The 25223-nt window shown below is 49.3% G+C and overlaps 1 protein-coding gene across 3 annotated transcripts in view; it reads left to right on the top strand.

Annotated features, from left to right (window-relative positions):
• The window catches only part of PFKM (phosphofructokinase, muscle), a 63681-nt gene that overhangs the window by 29421 nt on the left and 9037 nt on the right, over window positions 1-25223 (top strand). For all 3 annotated transcript variants that reach the window (XM_038752616.1, XM_038752615.1, XM_038752617.1), the window contains exons 6-18: window positions 1378-1543; window positions 1632-1676; window positions 1782-1890; window positions 4237-4332; window positions 4659-4751; window positions 8244-8369; window positions 8492-8556; window positions 11206-11269; window positions 17100-17246; window positions 19400-19470; window positions 20232-20319; window positions 20922-21074; window positions 22807-22971. In XM_038752616.1, coding sequence (XP_038608544.1) covers window positions 1378-1543; window positions 1632-1676; window positions 1782-1890; window positions 4237-4332; window positions 4659-4751; window positions 8244-8369; window positions 8492-8556; window positions 11206-11269; window positions 17100-17246; window positions 19400-19470; window positions 20232-20319; window positions 20922-21074; window positions 22807-22971 — 1388 coding nt within the window. The remainder of the gene's footprint in view (window positions 1-1377; window positions 1544-1631; window positions 1677-1781; window positions 1891-4236; window positions 4333-4658; window positions 4752-8243; window positions 8370-8491; window positions 8557-11205; window positions 11270-17099; window positions 17247-19399; window positions 19471-20231; window positions 20320-20921; window positions 21075-22806; window positions 22972-25223) is intronic.

Genomic DNA, 25223 nt, shown 5'->3' on the forward strand with positions numbered 1-25223 from the left:
TAGCAAGTGCTTAATAAATGCCATTATTATTATTATTATTATTATTATTCTCTGGGCCTCAGTGACCTAATCTGTAAAATGGGGATGAAGACTGTGAGCCCCCCGTGGGACAACCTGATCGCCTTGTAACCTCCCCAGCGCTTAGAACAGTACCTAGAGAAGCAGCGTGGCTCGGTGGAAAGAGCCCGGGCTTTCACATCCCGGCTCCGCCAACTGTCAGCTGTGTGACTTTGGGCAAGTCACTTCTCTGTGCCTCAGTTTCCTCATCTGTAAAATGGAGATGAAGACTGTGAGCCCCCCGTGGGACAAGCTGATCGCCTTGGAACCTCCCCAGCGCTTAGAACAGTGCTTTGCACAGAGTAAGCGCTTAATAAGTGCCATTATTATTATTATCTGTGCCTCAGTGACCTCATCTGGAAAATGGGGATGAAGCAGTGCTTTGCACATAGTAAGCACTTAATAAATGCCATTAAAAAAAAAAAAAGACTGTGAGCCCCCCGTGGGACAACCTGATCATCTTGGAACCTTCCCAGCACTTAGAACAGTGCTTTGCACGTAGCAAGTGCTTAATAAATGCCATTCTTCTTATTATTATTATTCTCTGTGCCTCAGTGACCTCATCTGTAAAACGGGGATGAAGACTGTGAGCCCCCCGTGGGACAACCTGATCGCCTTGTAACCTCCCCAGCGCTTAGAACAGTACCTAGAGAAGCAGCGTGGCTCGGTGGAAAGAGCCCGGACTTTGGAGTCCGAGGTCACGGGTTCACATCCCGGCTCCACCAATTGTCAGCTGGGTGACTTTGGGCAAGTCACTTCTCTGGGCCTCAGTGACCTCATCTGGAAAATGGGGATGAAGACTGGGAGCCCCCCTGTGGGACAACCTGATTGCCTTGGAACCTCCCCAGCGCTTAGAACAGTGCTTTGCACATAGTAAGCGCTTAATAAATGCCATCATTATTATTATTATCAAAGGGACGTCACACCTCCGAACGCAGGCCACGTCCCCAGTCACAGGCCATACCCTCGGGCCCTTCTCCCGCCCACAGATCACACCCTCTGCGGCCCCACCCGGGCCACGGCCGGTGTTGGTGGGCTGGGCCGCTTGCCACGTGTCCCATCCCCTGGCCCACGCCATGCGTGGAAAATGGGGATTAAAATTGTAAGCCCCGCGTGGGACAACCTGATCACCCTGTAACCTCCCCAGCGCTACTTTTAGCCTGTGAGCCCACTGTTGGGTAGGGACCGCCTCTATACGTTGCCAATTTGGACTTCCCAAGCGCTTAGTCCAGTGCTCTGCACACAGTAAGCGCTCAATAAATACGATCATTGATGATGATGATGACGAGGGCCGCGTGACTCGACGGCGGGTCCCCGCAGGTGGCATCACGGCGGAGGAGGCGCGGCAGTCGAGCTACCTGAACATCGTGGGCATGGTGGGCTCCATCGACAACGACTTCTGCGGCACCGACATGACCATCGGGACCGACTCGGCCCTGCATCGCATCATGGAGATCGTCGACGCCATCACCACCACCGCCCAGAGGTGCCGGGGGATGGCGGGGGACGGCGGGGGGAAGGTCGCGGGACCCCGCTTAACCCCGCTGACCCCCGTCGCGCCGGTGTCTCCGCAGCCACCAAAGGACATTCGTGCTGGAAGTCATGGGCCGCCACTGCGGGTGAGTTGGGGGTCAGCGGCCGGCGTCGCCTCGCGGGCCGGACGGCGGGGAGGGTCGGGTGGTGGTCTCGGTCGCGGCAGCCCCCCGGCCCACCCCTCTCCACAGCTACCTGGCCCTGGTCACGGCTCTGGCCTGCGGCGCCGACTGGGTGTTCATCCCCGAGTCTCCCCCCGAGGACGACTGGGAGGAGCATCTGTGCCGACGGCTCAGCGAGGTGACCGGCCTTGCCCTTCCCGCGCCTGCTCCCGTCGTCCATGTCTGATCCCGAGGGCCCTGTCCCCATCCCTGCTGGTCGTTCATTCAGTCAGTCGTATTCACGTTGTTGGGTAGGGACCGTCTCTCTATGTTGCCAACTTGGACTTCCCAGGCGCTTAGTACAGCGCTGTGCATTCATTCATTCAATCGTATTTATGGAGCACTTACTGTGTGCAGAGCACTGGACTAAACGCTTGGGAAGTCCAAGTGGGCAACATAGAGAGACGGTCCCTACCCAACAGTGGGTTCACAGTCTAGAAGGGGGAGACAGACGACAAAACAAAACATATTAACAAAATAAAATAAGTAGAATAAACATATACAAATAAGTAAATAAAGAGTAATATAAGATAAATAAATAACTAAATAGAGTAATACACATGGTAAGAGCCCGCTGAGGGACAAGGCCTGCGTCCAACCCGATCATCATCATCATCATCAATCGTATTTATTGAGCGCTTACTGTGTGCAGAGCACTGTACTAAGCGCTTGGGAAGTACAAATCGGCAACATCTAGAGACGGCCCCTACCCAACAGTGGGTTCACAGTCTAGAAGGGGGAGACAGACAACAAAACAAAACATATTAACAAAATAAAATAAATAGAATAAACATGTACAAATAAGTAAATAAAGAGTAATATAAGATAAATAAATAACTAAATAGAGTAATACATATGGTAAGAGCCCGCTGAGGGACAAGGCCTGCGTCCAACCCGATCATCATCATCATCATCGATCGTATTTATTGAGTGCTTACTATGTGCAGAGCACTGTGCTAAGCGCTTGGGAAGTACAAATCGGCAACATATAGAGATGGTCCCTACCCAACAGTGGGTTCACAGTCTAGAAGGGGGAGACAGACAACAAAACAAAACATATTAACAAAATAAAATAAATAGAATAAACATGTACTAATAAATAAAGAGTAATATAAGATAAATAAATAACTAAATAAATAGAGTAATACACATGGTAAGAGCCCGCTGAGGGACAAGGCCTGCGTCCAACCCGATCATCAGCATCATCATCAATCGTATTTATTGAGCGCTTACTATGTGCAGAGCACTGTACTAAGCGCTTGGGAAGTACAAATTGGCAACATATAGAGACAGTCCCTACCCAAGAGTGGGCTCATAGTCTAAAAGGGGGGAGACAGAGAGCAAAACCAAACGTACTAACAAAATAAAATAAATAGAATAGATATGTACAAGTAAAATAAATAAATAGAGTAATAAATATGTACAAACATATATACATATATACAGGTGCTGTTGGGGAAGGGAAGGAGGTAAGATGGGGGGGATGGAGAGGGGGACGAGGGGGAAGAGGGGGACGAGGGGGAACACAGTAAGTTACACAGTAAGTTACAGTAACAGTAAGTTACAGTAACACAGTAAGTTACAGTGCACACAGTAAGCACTCGATAAATACGATTGATTGATTGATTGATTGAGCGCTTACTGGTCATTCAGTCGTATTTATTGAGCGCTTACTGGGTGAGCCTCCTGTTGGGTAGGGACTGCCTCTATATGTTGCCAACTTGTACTTCCCAAGCGCTTAGTCCAGTGCTCTGCACACAGTAAGCGCTCAATAAATACGATTAATTGATTGATTGCGGAGTGCTTGGGAAGTCCAAGTCGGCCACGTAGAGAGACGGTCCCTACCCAACAACGGGCTCCCGGTCTAGAAGGGGGAGACGGACGACAAAACCAAACAGGTGGACGGGTGTCAAAATCGTCAGGACAAATAGAATTAAAGCTATAGGCACATCATTGACAAATAGAATAGTAAGTATGTACAAGTAAAATAAATAGAGTAATAAATCTGTACAAACATATAGACGGGGGCTGTGGGGAGGGGAAGGATGGGGCGGAGGAGAGGAAAAAGGGGGCTTGGTCTGGGAAGGCCTCCTGGAGGAGGTGAGCTCTCAGTAGGGATTTGAAGGGGGGAAGAGAGCGAGCTTGGCGAGGGAGGGTATTCCGGGCCAGGGAGAGGATGGGGGCCGGGCGTCAATGGTGGGACAGGTGAGAACGAGGCCTAACGGTGAGGAGATTAGCAGCAGAGGAGCGGAGGGTGTGGGATGGGCTGGAGAAGGAGAGAAGGGAGGTGAGGTAGGAGGGGGCGAGGTGATGGACAGCCTTGAACCCGAGAGTGAGGAGATTTTACTTGGTCACCGCCATCCCCTGCCTCTGACCGTCCTGTCCCCGCGTCCCCCGATGCCCCCCGTCCCCGGAAGTCCCCGCTGACGGTCCAACCCCCGTCCCCGTGGGCCCCTGACGGTCCCTGCCCCCTCCCCCGTGCCAGACCCGGGGCCGCGGCTCCCGCCTGAATATCATCATCGTGGCCGAGGGCGCCATCGACAAGCACGGGAAGCCCATCACGTCGGAGGACATCAAGAACGTGAGCGCGGGGCCGTCCGGGCCGCCTAAGGCCTCTCCTCTCTGACCTCTGACCCGTCCCCAGCTGCCCCTTGCAGATGGGAAGGCTGCTGGTGGGCGGTCGGGGGGCACGGGAAGAGGGGTAGCTGCACGCACGTGTCCGGCGGGGGTGACCCCGGGCTGACCGTCCGCACTCCTTCCTGCCGGGGCGGGCGCGGGGGTGGCGGGAGTCGGCTGGGCCGGAAGGGAGGGGGCCGCTGGACTCCCCCGTACCTCAGGACCCGGGACTGGCTCGCGGTCCCTCTGCCCCATCTCTCTGTCCGTGTCCGTCCGTGTGCGGGCCCGCAGCTGGTGGTGAAGCGGCTGGCCTACGACACGCGCGTCACCATCCTGGGCCACGTGCAGCGCGGCGGGACGCCCTCGGCCTTCGACCGGATCCTGGTAGGGATCGCCAGAACCCCGGCCTCCCCTGCCACCGCCGTCCATCTCGCCCCCCGAGACTCCCCCGGGCCCGACGGACACCCTCACGGACGGCCGGACGGCCCGGACAGGCAGCTCCGGCCGTCTAGCCGGAGACGGACGGACGGACGGACGGACGGATGGCGCGGCCTTAGTGGAAAGACTGTGAGCCCACTGTTGGGTAGGGACCGTCTCTATATGTTGCCAACTTGGACTTCCCAAGCGCTTAGTACACGCAGCAAGCGCTCAATAAATAGGATTGATGATGGAAAGCGCCCGGGCGTCCGAGGGACCGGGTCCTCCTCCCCGCTGCACCGCCTGTCCGCCGCCGTGTGACTTGCTTCGCTTCTGCGGGCCTCGGTCCCCTCGTCTGTAAAATGGGGATTAAGAGTGTCAGCCCCGTGTGGGACGGGGACTGATTACGTTATATCTACCCCGCCGTTTAATACAGTGCCTGGCACGTCGTAAGTGTTTAACAGGTAGCATTAAAAAAAGGAAAAAGGCAGCCCAGAGAGACAGACAGGCGGCCCAGCCGGCCCCAGAAGTGACCCATCCTCCCCGCAGGGGGTAATAATAATAATAATGATGGCATTTATTAAGCGTTTACTATGTGCAAAGCACTGTTCTAAGCGCTGGGGAGGTTACAATAATAATAATAATAATGGCATTTGTTAAGCATTTACTATGTGCAAAGCACTGTTCTAAGCGCTGGGGAGGTTACAATAATAATAATAATGGCATTTGTTAAGCACTTACTATGTGCAAAGCACTGTTCTAAGCACTGGGGAGGTTACAATAATAATAATAATGGCATTTGTTAAGCGCTTACTATGTGCAAAGCACTGTTCTAAGCACTGGGGAGGTCACAATAATAATAATAATAATGGCATTTGTTAAGCACTTACTATGTGCAAAGCATTGTTCTAAGCACTGGGGAGGTTACAATAATAATAATAATAATAATGATGGCATTTGTTAAGTGCTTACTATGTGCAAAGCATTGTTCTAAGCACTGGGGAGGTTACAATAATAATAATAATAATAATGGCATTTGTTAAGCACTTACTATGTGCAAAGCACTGTTCTAAGCACTAGGGAGGTTACAATAATAATAATAATAATAATGGCATTTGTTAAGCGCTTACTATGTGCAAAGCACTGTTCTAAGCACTGGGGAGGTTACAACAATAATAATAATAATAATAATAATAATAATAATGACATTTGTTAAGCACTTACTATGTGCAAAGCACTGTTTTAAGCGCTGGGGAGGTTACAATAATAGTAATAATGATGATGGCATTTGTTAAGCGCTTACTATGTGCAAAGCGTTGTTCTAAGCACTGGGGAGGTTACAATAATAATAATAATGGCATTTGTTAAGCACTTACTATGTGCAAAGCACTGTTCTAAGCACTGGGGAGGTTACAATAATAATAATAATGGCATTTGTTAAGCACTTACTATGTGCAAAGCACTGTTCTAAGCGCTGGGGAGGCTACAATAATAATAATGATGGCATTTGTTAAGTGCTTACTATGTGCAAAGCATTGTTCTAAGCGCTGGGGAGGTTACAACAATAATAATAATAATAATAATAATGGCATTTATTAAGGCCTTACCATGTGCATAGCACTGTTCTAAGCGCTGGGGAGGTTACAATAATAATAATAATAATAATGATGGCATTTGTTAAGCACTTACTATGTGCACAGCACTGTTCTAAGCACTGGGGAGGTTACAATAATAATGATGGCATTTGTTAAGCGCTTACTAAGTGCAAAACACTGATCGGAGAGCTGGGGGAGATACAAGGTGATCAAGTTGTCCCATGAGGGGCTCACGGTCTTAGTCCCCCCCATTTTCCCGATGAGGTCACTGGGGCTCAGAGAAGTGAAGTGACTTGCCCACAGTCACCCAGCTGACCGTTGGCGGAGCCGGGGCTTGAACCCGTGACCCCTGACTCCAAAGCCCGGGCTCTTTCCACCGAGCCACGCTGGACCCCCATGGCCACGGGCCACGAGGAACCCGTCTGATTCCCCCACCCCCGGCATGGAGCCACCAGGGACTTCGGCCTTCGACTTGTGGGACGACTGAACTGAACTGAACTGAAGAGAAGCAGCGTGGCTCAGTAGGAAAGAGCCCGGGCTTTGGAGTCAGAGGTCACGGGTTCAAATCCCAGCTCTGCCAATTGTCAGCTGGGTGACTTTGGGCAAGTCACTTCTCTGGGCCTCAGTGACCTCATCTGGAAAATGGGGATGAAGACTGGGAGTCCCTCGTGGGACAACCTGATCACCTTGTAACCTCCCCGGCGCTTAGAGCAGTGCTTTGCACATAGTAAGTGCTTAATAAATGTTATTATTTATGTATATATGTTCGTACATATTACTCTATTTATTTATTTATTTTACTTGTCCATATCTATTCTATTTTATTTTGTTAGTATGTTTGGTTTTGTTCTCTGTCTTCCCCTTTTAGACTGTGAGCCCACTGTTGGGTAGGGACTGTCTCTCTATGTTGCCAATTTGTACTTCCCAAGCGCTTAGTCCAGTGCTCTGCACATAGTAAGTGCTTAATAAATGCTATTATTATTATTTATGTATATATGTTCATACATATTTATTACTCTATTTTATTTGTGCGTATCTATTCTATTTATTTTATTTTGTTAGTATGTTTGGTTTTGTTCTCTGTCTCCCCCTTTTAGACTGTGAGCCCACTGTTGGGTAGGGCCTGTCTCTCTATGTTGCCAACTTGTACTTCCCAAGCGCTTAGTCCAGTGCTCTGCACATAGTAACTGCTTAATAAATGCTATTATTATTATTTTTGTATATATGTATATATGTTCGTACATATTTATTACTCTATTTTACTTGTACCTATCTATTCCATTTATTTTATTTTGTTAGTATGTTTGGTTTTGTTCTCTGTCTTCCCCTTTTAGACTGTGAGCCCACTGTTGGGTAGGGACTGTCTCTCTATGTTGCCAATTTGGACTTCCCAAGCGCTTAGTCCAGTGCTCTGCACATAGTAAGTGCTTAATAAATGCTATTATTATTATTTTTGTGTATATGTGTATATGTTCGTACATATTTATTACTCTATTTATTTTACTTGTACCTATCTATTCTATTTATTTTATTTTGTTAGTATGTTTGGTTTTGTTCTCTGTCTTCCCCTTTTAGACTGCGAGCCCACTGTTGGGTAGGGACTGTCTCTCTATGTTGCCAATTTGGACTTCCCAAGCGCTTAGTCCAGTGCTCTGCACATAGTAAGCGCTCAATAGATACGACTGGTGATGATGCTGATGATAATAAATGCCATTTTTTTTAAAAAAAAACTGAACCTTGGCCTCCCGAGCCCCAGTGCAGGCCAGGCGGACCCCAAAGCGGGCATCCCGTAACCCGTCTCGCGCCCCCCGGCCCACACCGTGCCGCCCCTCTGACCTCCCCCCCGTGCCCCCCGTCGCCCCAGGGCAGCCGCATGGGCGTGGAAGCCGTCATGGCCCTGCTGGAGGGGACCCCCGACACCCCGGCCTGCGTCGTCAGTCTGTCCGGCAACCAGGCCGTCCGCCTGCCCCTCATGGAGTGCGTCCAGGTGGTGAGTGACCTGCCGCGCGGGGCCTTGGGGTCACCCCGTCCCCGACCCCCACCGTCCTCCCCGTCGGCGGAGGCGGCGGCCCCCCCGCCCCGGCCGCTGACCGGTCCCCGCTCGGCCCCCAGACCAAGGACGTGACCAAGGCCATGGACGAGAAGAGGTTCGAGGACGCCGTGAAGCTGAGAGGCCGGTGAGGCCCGGGGCGGACGGGGAGGGATGCGGGGACGGCGACGGAGAGGAGGGGACGGGGGACAGGCGGCCTAACCTCGTGGCTCGGGGGAAAGAGCCCGGGCTTTGTGGCCATCCGGAACAACCGCCGCCATCAAGAGGTCACGGGTTCAAATCCCGGCTCTGCCAACTGGCAGCTGGGTGACTTCGGGCAAGTCACTTCACTTCTCTGGGCCGCACTTCCCTCATCTGTAAAATGGGGATGAAGACCGTGAGCCCCATGTGGGAGAGCTCACCTCCAGGAGGCCTTCCCAGACTGAGCCCTCTCCTCAGTCTCCTCTCCTCCCCCTCCCCACAGCACCCGTATATATTTGTACATATTTACTACCCCGTTTATTTTACTTGTACATGTTATTTATCTATTTTATTTTGTTAGTATGTTTGGTTTTGTTCTCTGTCTCCCCCTTTTAGACTGTGAGCCCACTGTTGGGTAGGGACTGTCTCTAGATGTGGCCAACTTGGACTTCCCAAGCGCTTAGTACAGTGCTGTGCACACAGTAAGCGCTCAATCAATACAATTGATTGATTGATTTGGAGTCAGAGGTCGTGGGTTCAAATCCCGGCCCCTCCAACCGTCAGCTGGGTGACTTTGGGCAAGTCACCTCAATCAATCAATCAATCCTATTTATTGAGCGCTTACTCTGTGCAGAGCACTGGACTAAGCGCTTGGGAAGTCCAAGCTGGCCACATCTAGAGACGGGCCCTACCCAACAGCAGGCTCACGGTCTAGAAGGGGGAGACAGACAACAAAACAAAAGATACTAACAAAATAAAATAAATAATAAATCACTTCTCTGGGCCTCAGTTACCTCATCTGGAAAATGGGGCTTAAGACTGTGAGCCCCCCCGTGGGACAACCTGATCACCTTGTAACCTCCCCAGCGCTTAGAACAGTGCTCTGCACGTAGTAAGCGCTTAACAAATACCATCATCGTCATCGTCAACCTGCTGGAAAGAGCTCGGGCTCTGGGGGACCAACGACCTGGATCCTAATCTTGGCCCTGCCACGTCCCTGCCGTGTGACCTTGGACAAGTCATTCACCTTTTCCGGACCTCATCTGTAAAATGGGGATCAAACATAATGACAATGATGGCATTTATTAAGCGCTTACTACATGCAAAGCACTGTTCTAAGCGCTGGGGAGGTGACAAGGTGATCAGGTTGGCCCACGGGGGGGCTCACGGTCTTAATCCCCATTTTACAGATGAGGCAACGAAGGCCCAGAGAAGTGAAGTGACTGGCCCAAAGTCACCCAGCTGACAGTAGGCAGAGCCGGGATTTGAACCCACAACCTCTGACTCCAAAGCTCGGGCTCTTTCCACTGAGCCACGCTGCTTCTCCCGCATCTATTCTCTATTCTGTAGAATATGAAATAAAGACTAGAAACATCATCAGTCGTATTTATTGAGCGCTTACTGTGGGCAGAGCACTGTACTAAGCGCTTGGGAAGTCCAAGTTGGCAACATCTAGAGACGGTCCCTACCCAATAGTGGGCTCACAGTCTAAACGGGGGAGACAGAGAACAAAACCAAACGTACTAACAAAATAAAATAAATAGAATAGATATGGACAAGTAAAATAAATAAATAAAAAGAGTAATAAATATGTACAAACATATATACATATATACAGGTGCTGTGGGGAAGGGAAGGAGGTAAGATGGGGGGGTGGAAACATCTATTCTCCCTCCTACTTATCCTGTGAACTTAGTGTGGGGCAGGGATTGTGCCCAGCCTGATTCCCTTGCATCTAATTCAGCGCTTAGTACAGTGCTGGGCACAAACGCTTAATAGATAGCGACATTTCTATTAGTATTGGGGTGGGAAGGGAGAGGTCCTATAGAGCCTAGAGGGAGGATGGAGTGGACCATTTAGGGGCTTTCCCGGACCCTCGGCCTCAAGGGACCACCCGTGCGTAATGGTTAGAGCCCGGGCCTGGGAGTAGGAGGATCACGGGTTCTAATCCCGCTGCCACCACTGACTGTGGGCCAGCCCCTTTACTTCTCCGTGCCTCAGTTACCCCATCTGTAAAATGGGGATTGAGACGGTGAGCCCCCGTCCAACCCGAATGACTCGTATCCACCCCGGCGCTCAGTCCAGTGCCCGGCCCACGTCATCCCCCGGGCCTGGAATGGCCTCCCTCTGCCCCTCCGCCAAGCTAGCTCTCTTCCTCCCTTCAAGGCCCTGCTGAGAGCTCACCTCCTCCAGGAGGCCTTCCCAGACTGAGCCCCTTCCCTCCTCTCCCCCTCGTCCCCCTCTCCATCCCCCCCATCTTACCTCCTTCCCTTCCCCACAGCACCTGTATTAGATGTATATATGGTTGTACATATTTATTACTCTATTTATTTATTTATTTATTTATTTTACTTGTACATTTCTATCCTATTTATTTTATTTTGTTGGTATGTTTGGTTCTGTTCTCTGTCTCCCCCTTTTAGACTGTGAGCCCACTGTTGGGTAGGGACTGTCTCTATGTGTTGCCAATTTGTACTTCCCAAGCGCTTAGTACAGTGCTCTGCACATAGTAAGCGCTCAATAAATACGATTGATTGATTGATTGATTGATTGGCAAGTAGTCAGCGCCTACTAAACACCGGAATTACCCTCGCAGGAGTTTCCAGAATAACTGGAACGTGTACAAGCTGCTGGCACACGTGCGGCCCCCCACGACCAAGGTACCGGACCCCGGCACGGCCCCCTCCCCACCCCGCGGCCCTTTCCTGGTCAGGAGGCAGGGGGTTGCCTTCATCCATCTCTTTAGATTATCTATTCTAAATCATCAATCGTGTTTATTGAGCGCTTACTGTGTGCAGAGCACTGTACTAAGCGCTTGGGAAGTCCAAATTGGCAACGTATAGAGACGGTCCCTACCCAACAGTGGGCTCACAGTCTAAATGACTTATTTCACTTAGCTTCTCTGGGCCTCAGTGACCTCATCTGTGAAATGGGGGTGAAGACTGTGAGCCCCCCCGTGGGACAACCTGATCGCCTTGTAACCTCCCCAGCGCTTAGAACAGTGCCTTGCACATAGTAAGCGCTTAATAAATGCCATTATTATTATTATTTATTCCTTTTACTGTCTCTCTTCCCCCCGCCCCAGACTGTAAGCTCCTTATGGGCAGGGAATGAATCCGCTAACTTCCCTTGTACCGTGAGAAGCAGTGTAGCCTAATGGCTAGAGCCCGGGTCTGAGAGACAGAAGGACCTGGGTTCTCATCCCGGCCCTGCCACTTGTCCGCTGGGTGACCTTGGGCAAGTCGCTTCACTTCTCTGGGCCTCAGTTCCCTCAACTGGAAAATAATAATAATGATGGCATTTATGTCTATATGGACACGTATATATATATATATATATATATATATATAATCAATCGTATTTATTGAGCGCTTACTGTGTGCAGAGCACTGTACTAAGCGCTTAGTACTTATATGTACATATATATAGTATATGTGTATACTATATATACATAGTATATATAGTATACTATGTGCTCTGCACATAGTAAGTGCTCAATAAATACGATTTGATGATGATGATTATAGTACTTAGTACTTACGTATATGTTGCCAGTTTGTACTTCCCAAGCGCTTAGTACAGTGCTCTGCACATAGTAAGCGCTCAATAAATACGATTGATGATGATGATGATATACACATATATATGTATATATGTTTGTACATATTTATTACTCTATTTATTTATTTATTTATTTATTTTATTTGTGCATCTCTATTCTATTTATTTTATTTTGGTAGTCTGTTGGGTTTTGTTCTCCGTCTCCCCCTTTTAGACTGTGAGCCCACTGTTGGGTAGGGACTGTCTGTAGATGTTGCCAATTTGGACTTCCCAAGCACTTAGTACAGTGCTCTGCACATAGTAAGCGCTCAATAAATACGATTGATGATGATGGTGATATATGTGTATATATACATGTATATGCATGTATGTATATACATGTATATGTATGTATGCATATACATGTATATGTGCATACATGCATGTATATGGATATATGCATATGGATATATGCATATGGTATATGCATATATATACATATACATGTATATATAATAATAATAATAATGGCATTTATTAAGCGCTTACTATGTGCAAAGCACTGTTCTAAGCGCTGGGGAAGTGACAAGGTGATCGGGTTGCCCCACGGGGGGCTCACAGTCTTAATCCCCATTTTACAGATGAAGTAACTGAGGCCCAGAGAAGTGAAGTGACTTGCCCAAAGTCACACAGCTGACAAGTGGCGGAGCCGGGATTTGAACCCATGACCTCTGACACCAAAGCCCGGGCTCTTTCCACTGAGCCACGCTGCTTCTCTATGCATATATATATACATGCATATATATACAAGTATGTGTATATACATGCACATGTATGTATGTGCATGTATATGCATATAGGTATATATGCATATATATGTATAGATGCATGTATATGTATATATGTATGTATGCATGTGTATGTGTATATATGCATGTATATGTATATGTGTATTATATGCATGTATATGTATATATGTATGTATGTGTGTATGTGTGCATGTATATGTATATGTGCATATATATGTGTATATGTTTGTATGTATTTATTACTCTATTTTATTTGTTCATATTTGTTCTATTTATTTTATTTTGTTAATTTTTTTTTTTTGTTCTCTGTCTCCCCCTTCTAGACTGTGAGCCCGCTGTTGGGCAGGGACCGTCTCTATATGTTGCCAACTTGGACTTCCCAAGCGCTTAGTACAGTGTTCTGCACACAGTAAGCGCTCAATACATACGACTGAATGAATGAATGGAGTGCTTACTGTGTGCAAAGCACTGTTCTAAGCGCCAGGGAGGTTCCAGGGTGATCGGGTTGTCCCACGGGGGACTCACAGTCTCCATCCCCATTTTACAGAGGAGGTAACTGGGGCCCAGAGAAGTGAAGTGACTTACCCAAAGTCACACGGCTGACAACTGGCAGAGCCGGGATTTGAACCCATGACCTCTGACTCCCAAGCCTGGGCTCTTTCTACTGAGCCATACTGCTTCTAAAATGGAATTGAGACTGTGAGCCCCACGTGGGACAGGGACTATGCCCAACCTGATTATCTTGTATCTACCCCAGGGCTTAGAACAGTGCCTGGCACATAGTAAGCGCTTATCAAATATTATTATTATTATTATTATTATTATTATTATTATTATTATTATATTCCCAAGTGCTTAGAACAGTGCTCTGCGTATAGTAAGCACTCAGTAAATACCAGAGAAGCAGCATGGCTCAGTGGGAAGAGCCCGGGCTTTGGAGTCTGAGGTCATGGGTTCAAATCCCGGCTCCGCCGATTGTCAGCCATGTGACTTTGGACAAGTCACTTAACTTCTCTGTGCCTCAGCTACCTCATCTGTAAAATGGGGATGAAGACTGTGAGCCCCCCGTGGGACAACCTGATCACCTTGCAACCTCCCTGGCGCTTAGAACAGTGCTTGGCACATAGTAAGCGCTTATCAAATACCATTATTATTATTCTCCCAAGTGCTTAGAACAGTGCTCTGCATATAGTAAGCACTTATCAAATACCATTATTATTATTATTATTCTCCCAAGTGCTTAGAACAGTGCTCTGCGTATAGTAAGCACTCAATAAATACCAGAGAAGCAGCGTGGCTCAGTGGGAAGAGCCCGGGCTTTGGAGTCTGAGGTCATGGGTTCAAATCCCAGTTCCGCCGATTGTCAGCCATGTGACTTTGGACAAGTCACTTCACTTCTCTGTGCCTCAGCTACCTCATCTGTAAAATGGGGATGAAGACTCTGAGCCCCCCGTGGGACAACCTGATCACCTTGTAACCTCCCCGGCGCTCAGAACAGTGCTTGGCACATAGTAAGCGCTTAATAAATGCTATCATTATTTCCTTCTTATCGCCACTGATTGACTGACTGATCAACAGTGCGTTCTGAGCCCCTATGTTAGAGCCCTGTCCTAATCAATCAATCAATCGTATTTATTGAGCGCTTACTGTGTGCAGAGCACTGTGCTAAGCGCTTGGGAGGTCCAAGTTGGCAACATCTAGAGACGGTCCCTACCCAACAGTGGGCTCACAGTCTGAAAGACTGTGAGTCTAAGCAGGTGGGAGTAGTCTGTCCCAAGCGCTTAGTACACGGTAACCGCTGAATAAATACCATTGAACGAACAGATCATCATCAATCGTATTTATTGAGCGCTCACTGTGTGCAGAGCGCTGTACTAAGCGCTTGGGAAGTAGAAATTGGCAACATCTAGAGACGGTCCCTACCCAACAGTGGGCTCTCAGTCTAAAAGACTGTGAGTCTAAGCAGGTGGGAGTAGTCTGTCCCAAGCGCTTAGTACCCGGTAACCGCTGAATAAATACCATTGAACGAACAGATCACCATCATCATCAATCGTATTTATTGAGCGCTTACTGTGTGCAGAGCGCTGTACTAAGCGCTTGGGAAGTACAAACTGGCAACATATAGAGGCGGTCCCTACCCAACAGTGGGCTCACAGTCTAAAAGACTGTGAGTCTAAGCAGGTGGGAGTAGTCTGTCCCAAGCGCTTAGTACACGGTAACCGCTGAATAAATACCATTGAACGAACAGATCATCATCAATCGTATTTATTGAGCGCTCACTGTGTGCAGAGCGCTGTACTAAGCGCTTGGGAAGTAGAAATTGGCAACATCTAGAGACGGTCCCTACCCAACAGTGGGCTCACAGTCTAAAAGACTGTGAGTCTAAGCAGGTGGGAGTAGTCTGTCCCAAGCGCTTAGTACACGGTAACTGCTGAATAAATACCATTGAACGAACAGATCATCATCAATCGTATTTATTGAGCGCTCACTGTGTGCAGAGTGCTGTACTAAGCGCTTGGGAAGTACAAACTGGCAACATATAGAGGCGGTCCCTACCCAACAGTGGGCTCACAGTCTGAAAGACTGTGAGTCTAAGCAGGTGGGAGTAGTCTGTCCCAAGCACTTAGTACACGGTAACCGGTGAATAAATACCACTGAACGAACAGATCATCATCAATCGTATTTATTGAGCGCTCACTGTGTGCAGAGCGCTGTACTAAGCGCTTGGGAAGTAGAAATTGGCAACATCTAGAGGCGGTCCCTACCCAACAGTGGGCTCACAGTCTAAAAGACTGTGAGTCTAAGCAGGTGGGAGTAGTCTGTCCCAAGCGCTTAGTACACGGTAACCGCTGAATAAATACCATTGAACGAACAGATCACCATCATCATCAATCGTATTTATTGAGCGCTTACTGTGTGCAGAGCACTGTACTAAGCACTTGGGAAGTAGAAATTGGCAACATCTAGAGACGGTCCCTACCCAACAGTGGGCTCACAGTCTAAAAGACTGTGAGTCTAAGCAGGTGGGAGTAGTCTGTCCCAAGCGCTTAGTACACGGTAACCGCTGAATAAATACCATTGAACGAACAGATCATCATCAATCGTATTTATTGAGCGCTCACTGTGTGCAGAGTGCTGTGCTAAGCACTTGGGAGGTCCAAGTTGGCAACATATAGAGACGGTCCCTACCCAACAGTGGGCTCACAGTCTGAAAGACTGTGAGTCTAAGCAGGTGGGAGTAGTCTGTCCCAAGCGCTTAGTACACGGTAACCGCTGAATAAATACCATTGAACGAACAGATCATCATCAATCGTATTTATTGAGCGCTCACTGTGTGCAGAGCGCTGTGCTAAGCGCTTGGGAGGTCCAAGTTGGCAACATATAGAGACGGTCCCTACCCAACAGTGGGCTCACAGTCTGAAAGACTGTGAGTCTAAGCAGGTGGGAGTAGTCTGTCCCAAGCGCTTAGTACACGGTAACCGCTGAATAAATACCATTGAACGAACAGATCATCATCATCAATCGTATTTATTGAGCGCTCACTGTGTGCAGAGCGCTGTACTAAGCGCTTGGGAAGTAGAAATTGGCAACATCTAGAGACGGTCCCTCCCCAACAGTGGGCTCACGGTCTGAAAGACTGTGAGTCTAAGCAGGTGGGAGTAGTCTGTCCCAAGCGCTTAGTACACGGTAACCGCTGAATAAATACCATTGAACGAACAGATCATCATCAATCGTATTTATTGAGCGCTCACTGTGTGCAGAGCACTGTACTAAGCGCTTGGGAGGTAGAAATTGGCAACATCTAGAGACGGTCCCTACCCAACAGTGGGCTCACAGTCTAAAAGACTGTGAGTCTAAGCAGGTGGGAGTAGTCTGTCCCAAGCGCTTTGTACACGGTAACTGCTGAATAAATACCATTGAACGAACAGATCATCATCAATCGTATTTATTGAGCGCTTACTGTGTGCAGAGCGCTGTTCTAAGCACTTGGGAAGTAGAAATTGGCAACATCTAGAGACGGTCCCTACCCAACAGTGGGCTCACAGAACAGACGAATGAAGCTCGGGCCAGTCCAGGGGGGATCCAAGCCCCCGCGCTTGACTCGGGGCGTCCTCTCTCCCCATCTCGGTCCGGCGTCCAGAGCGGGACCACGGTGGCCGTGCTGAACGTGGGGGCTCCGGCCGCGGGGATGAACGCCGCCGTCCGCTCGGCCGTCCGCATAGGCCTCATCCAGGGTCACCGCATGCTGGTGGTGCACGACGGCTTCGAGGGGCTCGCCCGGGGCCAGGTGCGAGGAGCGGGACGGGGCGGGAGGGAAGGCCGGGCCCCCCCCCGGGCGTGAACGGGGGGCTTAATCCGGGGGGGGCAGCTCTCCCCTCTGCCTCCCTTTCCCCGGAAGGCAGGTGAAGGCCCTCCCAAATAATCCTAAATAATAATGGCATTTATTGAGCGCTTACTACGTGCCAAGCACTGTTCTAGGCGCCGAGGCGACCGGCAGTGGGCGGGCGGGATAAAGCGGTAAGGTCTCGAAGCAGCGTGGCTTAGTGGATTTGGAGTCGGAGGTCAGGGGTTCGAATCCCCGCCCTGCCGATTGTCAGCTGGGTGACTTTGGGCAATCAATCAATCATATTCATTGAGCGCTTACTGTGTGCAGAGCACTGGACTGAGCGCTTGGGAAGTACAAGCTGGCAACATATCATCATCATCATCAATCGTATTTATTGAGCGCTTACTGTGTGCAGAGCACTGGACTGAGCGCTTGGGAAGTACAAGCTGGCAACATATCATCATCATCATCAATCGTATTTATTGAGCGCTTACTGTGTGCAGAGCACTGGACTAAGCGCTTGGGAAGTACAAGTTGGCAACATATCATCATCATCATCAATCGTATTTATTGAGCGCTTACTGTGTGCAGAGCACTGGACTGAGCGCTTGGGAAGTACAAGCTGGCAACATATCATCATCATCATCAATCGTATTTATTGAGCGCTTACTGTGTGCAGAGCACTGGACTGAGCGCTTGGGAAGTACAAGTTGGCAACATATCATCATCATCATCAATCGTATTTATTGAGCGCTTACTGTGTGCAGAGCACTGGACTGAGCGCTTGGGAAGTACAAGTTGGCAACATATCATCATCATCATCAATCGTATTTATTGAGCGCTTACTGTGTGCAGAGCACTGGACTGAGCGCTTCGGAAGTCCAAGTTGGCAACATATAGAGACAGCCCCTACCCAACAGCGGGCTCACGGTCGAAAAGACTGGGGGCGAGTCACTTCACTTAAGTCACTTAAGTCACTTAAGTTCCCAGGCGCTTAGTACGGTGCTCTGCACACAGTAAATGCTCAATAAATACGATTGATTGATTGATTGATTTACTGAGCACTTACTGTGTGCAGAGCACTGGACTGAGCGCTTGGGAAGTACAAGTTGGCAACATATCATCATCATCATCAATCGTATTTATTGAGCGCTTACTGTGTGCAGAGCACTGTACTAAGCGCTTGGGAAGTCCAAGTTGGCAACATATAGAGACAGTCCCTACCCAACAGTGGGCTCACGGTCGAAAAGACTGGGGGCGAGTCACTTCCCTTAAGTCACTTAAGTCACTTAAGTTCCCAGGCGCTTAGTACGGTGCTCTGCACACAGTAAGCGCTCAATAAATACGATACAAGTTGGCAACATAACATCATCATCATCAATCGTATTTATTGAGCGCTTACTGTGTGCAGAGCACTGGACTAAGCGCTTGGGAAGCAACATATAGAGACAGTCCCTACCCAACAGTGGGCTCACGGTCGAAAAGACTGGGGGCGAGTCACTTCACTTAAGTCACTTAAGCCACTTAAGTTCCCAGGCGCTTAGTACGGTGCTCTGCACACAGTAAGCGCTCAATAAATACGATTGATTAATTGATTGATTAAGCCACTTAAGGGCCCAGTACGAGGAACTCAGCCTCCCAATCGTGGTCATCCCGGCCACCAAAGAAGTTCAGTGACTTGCCCAGGTCACTTAAGTCCCTTAACTTCCCTCATCTGTAAAATGGGGATGAAGACTGTGAGCCCCCCCCCAACCTGATCCCCTTGTCACCTCCCCAGCGCTTAGAACAGCGCTTGGCACATAGTAAGCGCTTAATAAATGCCATTATTATTATTATCTGTGGGGAGAGACGGGGGGCTTGACCGGGGACGTCTCTCCCTCCGTCTCCTGTTCTCTGAAGGGGAGAGGAAGGCCGCCCCCAAAATGAGGGGGATCTCGGGGAGAGATGAGGGGGGCCGAGATTCCTCCCCAGCAGGTTGTGGAAATTCCAGCCCTTTTCCCACCCTGACCCCCGGCCCCTATCCCGGCTCGCTCGCCCCGGGCGGGATGTAGATGGGGGTCTGCGGGTGGGGAGACTTTTGGACCCCCCCAGCCCGGCCTGGCCTGTTTCCCCAGATCGAGGAAGCCAACTGGAGTTATGTGGGCGGCTGGACCGGACAGGGCGGATCGAAGCTGGGCACCAAGAGGTACGTTTGTATAGATGTTTGTACGTACCCATTACTCTATTTATTTGATTTGTACGTATTTATCCTATTTATTTTATTTTGTTCATCTGTTTTTGTTTGGCGCTCCCCCTTCTAGACTGTGAGCCCGCTGTTGGGTAGGGACCGTCTCTGCATGTTGCCAACTTGGACTGCCCAAGCGCTTAGTCCAGTGCTCTGCACACAGTAAGCGCTCAATAAATACGATTGAATGAATGAATGAATGAAGGTAAAGGTGGCCCCTCTGGGTATCCCCCAGGACCATATCCGGCCCCATCCCTGTCCCCCCCTGCCCCCTTGTCCTTCCCAAGTGCTCAGTCCAGTGCTCTGCACACAGTAAGCGCTCAATAGAGAAGCAGCGTGGCTCAGTGGAAAGAGCCCGGGCTTTGGAGTCCGAGGTCTTGGGTTCGAATCCCAGCTCCGCCACATGTCTGCTGTGTGACCTCGGGCGAGTCACTTCGCTTCTCTGAGCCTCGGTTACCTCATCGGTAAAATGGGGATTAAGACTGGGAGCCCCTCGTGGGACAACCTGATCACATTGTATCCCCCCCCACCAGCGCTTAGAACAGTGCTTTGCACATAGTAAGCGCTTAACAAATGCCATTATTATTATTATTATTATTATTAAATACGATTGAATGAATGAGTGAATGAGGGGGAGCCTCCCCCTCTCAGCCCCCCACCCCTGGCTCTGCTCTGCTCCCCTTCCCACCTGGTTACGTTTCGTCCCCCGTCCCCCCCGTCAGGACGCTGCCCAAGAAATACTTCGAGGAGATCAGCGGCAACATCACCAAGCACAGCATCCAGGGCCTGGTCATCATCGGGGGCTTCGAGGTGAGGGGCACCTCCCTCCTCCGGCCCCCGTCCTCCTCCCTTCCACGTGGCCTAGTGGGAAAATCCCGGGCCTAGGAGTCGGAGGATCTGGGTTCCAATCCCGCCTTCACCACTCGCCTCCTCCGTGACCGCGGGCGAGGCCCCGGCACTTCTCAATACCTCCGTTCCCTCACCTCTCTCCTACCCGGCGCTTAGAACAGTGCAAAGCACTTAATAAATGCTATCATTATTATTACTGAGATTGTGAGCCACACCGCGGAGGACACCTGATGATCTCGTACATGCCCCAGTGTTTGGCACATAGTGTTTAACACCGGCCCCCCCACTTAGGGTAGCAGCTGTGGCTCACTGGAAAGAGCCTGAGGTCATGGGTTCAGATCCCGGCTCCGCCACTTGTCAGCTGGGTGGCTTTGGGCAAGTCGCTTCACTTCTCTGGGCCTCAGTTCCCTCATCTGGAAAATGGGGACTAAGACTGTGAACCCCCCACTGTGGGACAACCTGATCGCCTTGTAACCTCCCCAGGGCTTAGAACAGTGCTTTGCACAGAGTAAGCGCTTAATAAATGCCATTATTATTATTATTATTATTATTATTATTGTTAGGGCTACACCGGGAGCCTGGAGCTGATGGAGGGCCGGGCCCAGTACGAGGAACTCTGCCTCCCGATCGTGGTGATCCCGGCCACCGTCTCCAACAACGTGCCCGGCTCCGACTTCAGCATCGGGGCCGACACGGCCCTCAATACCATCTGCACGGTCAGTTCCCGCCCCCGCTGAGACCTCCCCCCGACCTCCAGCCTCTTCAATCAATCAATCAATCAATCAATCGTATTGATTGAGCGCTTACTGTGTGCAGAGCACCGGACTAAGCGCTTGGGAAGTCCAAGTTGGCCACATCTAGAGACGGTCCCTACCCGACTGTGGGCTCACAGTCTAGAAGGGGGAGACAGGACAAAACCAAACGTATTAACACAATCAAATAAATGGAATAGATATGTACAAGTAAAATAAATAGAGTAATAAATATGTACAAACATTTAGACTGTGAGCCCACTGTTGGGTAGAGACTGTCTCTATATATGTTGCCAACTTGTACTTCCCAAGCGCTTAGTACAGTGCTCTGCACACAATAAGTGCTCAATAAATATGATTGATTGATATATACACCTATACAGGTGCTGTGGGGAAGGGAAGGAGGTAAGGCTGGGGGTGGGTAGGGACTGTCTCTATATGTTGCCAACTTGTACTTCCCAAGCGCTTAGTACAGTGCTCTGCACACAGTAAGCACTCAATAAGTACGATTGATTGATTGATTGATTGATTGATGGAGAGGGGGAGGAGGGGGAGAGGAAGGAATGGGCTCAGTCTGGGAAGGCCTCCTGGAGGAGGTGAGCTCTCAGTAGGGCCTCAGTAGGGTCTTCCTTTCCTAGGAGTAGAAACAGACTGTAGCCAAACGGGCCCTCCCTCAAACCACCCGGCGGAGGGGGTTTGGGGGGGGCAATCAATCGTATTCATTGAGCGCTTACTGTGTGCAGAGCGCTGTACTGAGCGCTTGGGAAGCCCAAGTTGGCCACATCTAGAGACGGTCCCTACCCAACAGTGGGCTCACCGTCTAGAGCCCACTAGAGTCTTTTAGACTGTGAGCCCACTGTTGGGTAGGGACCGCCTCTAGATGTGGCCAACTTGGGCTTCCCAATCAATCAATCAATCAATCAATCATATTTATTGAGCGCTTACTATGTGCAGAGCACTGTACTAAGCGCTTGGGAAGTACAAATTGGCAACACATAGAGACAGTCCCTATCCAACAGTGGGCTCACAGTCTAAAAGGGGGAGACAGAGAACAGAACCAAACATACCAACAAAATAAAATAAATAGGATAGAAATGTACAAGTAAGATAAATAAATAAATAGAGTAATAAATATGTACAACCATATATACATATATACAGGTGCTGTGGGGAAGGGAAGGAGGTAAGATGGGGGGATGGAGAGGGGGACGAGGGGGAGAGGAAGGAAGGGGCTCAGTCTGGGAAGGCCTCCTGGAGGAGGTGAGCTCTCAGCAGGGCCTTAGTCCAGTGCTCTGCACACAAGTCCCAAGCGCTTAGTCCAGTGCTCTGCACACAGTAAGCGCTCAATAAATACGATTGATTGATTGATTGATAGAGGCCACAGTCTAGAGCCCACGGGGCAGCATGTGGAAGGGGTGGGGCGGGAGCAGCCACGTGGCCTGCGGTGGAAGGGAGGTGAGCCACCTTCCTCCTAGGCCTCTTCTAGACTGTGAGCCCACTGTTGGGTGGGGACCGTCTCCATATGTTGCCAACTTGTCCTTCCCAAGCGCTTAGTCCAGTGCTCTGCACACAGTAAGCGCTCAATAAAGACGATTGATAGCCCGGAGACCACCCTGGGACCACCTCCCTTCCTGGCCCCAGGCCGGAGAAGGGACGAGAAGCCCTCAAAGCCCCCCCGTCCTGGCCCCCCTCGCAGACCTGTGACCGGATCAAGCAGTCGGCGGCCGGCACCAAGCGGCGGGTCTTCATCATCGAGACCATGGGCGGCTACTGTGGCTACCTGGCCACCATGGCGGGGCTGGCGGCCGGGGCCGACGCCGCCTACATCTTCGAGGAGCCCTTCTCCATCCGCGACCTGCAGGTCCGGGGGTCCGGGGGTCCGGGAGAGGCTGGGGGCAGAGCCGGGGGCAGCGGGGCCTAGTGGACGGAGCCCGGGAGGGACCGTCAATGTTGCCAACTTGGACTTCCCAAGCGCTTAGTCCAGTGCTCTGCACACAGTAAGCGCTCAATAAATACGACTGAATGAATAATAATAATGACGGCATTTGTTAAGCGCTTACTATGTGCAGAGCACTGTTCTAGTGCTCTGACTGCTTCTGTTCTAGTGCTTTTAGACTGTGAGCCCGTTGTTGGGTAGGGACTGTCTCTAGATGTTGCCAACTTGGACTTCCCAAGCGCTTAGTCCAGTGCTCTGCACACAGTAAGCGCTCAATAAATACGACTGAATGAATAATAATAATGACGGCATTTGTTAAGCGCTTACTATGTGCAGAGCACTGTTCTAGTGCTCTGACTGCTTCTGTTCTAGTGCTTTTAGACTGTGAGCCCACTGTTGGGTAGGGACCGTCTCTAGATGTTGCCAACTTGGCCTTCCCAAGCGCTTAGTCCAGTGCTCTGCACACAGTAAGCGCTCAATCGATACGACTGAATGAATAATAATAATGACGATGGCATTTGTTAAGCGCTTACTATGTGCAGAGCACTGTTCTAGTGCTCTGACCGCTTCTGTTCTAGTGCTTTTAGACTGTGAGCCCACTGTTGGGTAGGGACCGTCTCTAGATGTAGCCAACTTGGACTTCCCAAGCGCTTAGTCCAGTGCTCTGCACACAGTAAGCGCTCAATAAATACGACTGAATGAATAATAATAATGACGATGGCATTTGTTAAGCGCTTACTATGTGCAGAGCACTGTTCTAGTGCTCTGACCGCTTCTGTTCTAGTGCTTTTAGACTGTGAGCCCGTTGTTGGGTAGGGACTGTCTCTAGATGTTGCCAACTTGGACTTCCCAAGCGCTTAGTCCAGTGCTCTGCACACAGTAAGCGCTCAATCGATACGACTGAATGTATAATAATAATAACGATGGCATTTGTTAAGCGCTTACTATGTGCAGAGCACTGTTTTAGTGCTCTGACTGCTTCTGTTCTAGTGCTTTTAGACTGTGAGCCCGTTGTTGGGTAGGGACCGTCTCTAGATGTTGCCAACTTGGACTTCCCAAGCGCTTAGTCCAGTGCTCTGCACACAGTAAGCGCTCAATCGATATGACTGAATGTATAATAATAATAATGATGGCATTTGTTAAGCGCTTACTATGTGCAGAGCACTGTTCTAGTGCTCTGACCGCTTCTGTTCTAGTGCTTTTAGACTGTGAGCCCACTGTTGGGTAGGGACCGTCTCTAGATGTCGCCAAATTGGACTTCCCAAGCACTTAGTCCACTGCTCTGCACACAGTAAGCGCTCAATAAATACGACTGAATGAATAATAGTAATGACGATGGCATTTGTTAAGCGCTTACTATGTGCAGAGCACTGTTCTAGTGCTCTGACTGCTTCTGTTCTAGTGCTTTTAGACTGTGAGCCCACTGTTGGGTAGGGACCGTCTCTACATGTCGCCAAATTGGACTTCCCAAGCGCTTAGTACAGTGCTCTGCACACAGTAAGAGCTCAATAAATACGATTGATGATGATGTTCTAAGCACCCTTCCCATACTGAGCCTGTATATATGTATATATACAGCACCTGTATCTATGTATATATGTTTGTACATATTTTTTTATATTACATATTACATATTTTTACATATAGAATATTTAATGTAATTTAATATGTAATATTTACATATTACATATTACATTTTTTACTCTATTTATTTATTTTATTTGTACATATCTATTCTATTTATTTTATTTTGTTAGTATGTTTGGTTTTGTTCTCTGTCTCCCCCTTTTAGACTGTGAGCCCACTGTTGGGTAGGGACTGTCTCTAGATGTTGCCAATTTGTACTTCCCAAGCGCTTAGTACAGTGCTCTGCACATAGTAAGCGCTCAGTAAATACGATTGATGATGATGTTCTAAGCACCCTTCCCATACTGAGCCCCTTCCTTCCTCTCCCCCTCATCCCCCTCTCCATCCCCCCCATCTTACCTCCTTCCCTTCCCCACAACACCTGTATATATGTATATATGTCTGTACATATTTATTACTCTATTTATTTATTTTACTTGTACCTATCTATTCTATTTATTTTATTTTGTTAGTATGTTTGGTTTTGTTCTCTGCCTCCCCCTTTTAGACTGTGAGCCCACTGTTGGGTAGGGACTGTCTCTATATGTTGC

Source organism: Tachyglossus aculeatus, chromosome 10 (genome assembly GCF_015852505.1).
Source record: "Tachyglossus aculeatus isolate mTacAcu1 chromosome 10, mTacAcu1.pri, whole genome shotgun sequence".
Lineage (NCBI taxonomy): Eukaryota > Metazoa > Chordata > Mammalia > Monotremata > Tachyglossidae > Tachyglossus > Tachyglossus aculeatus.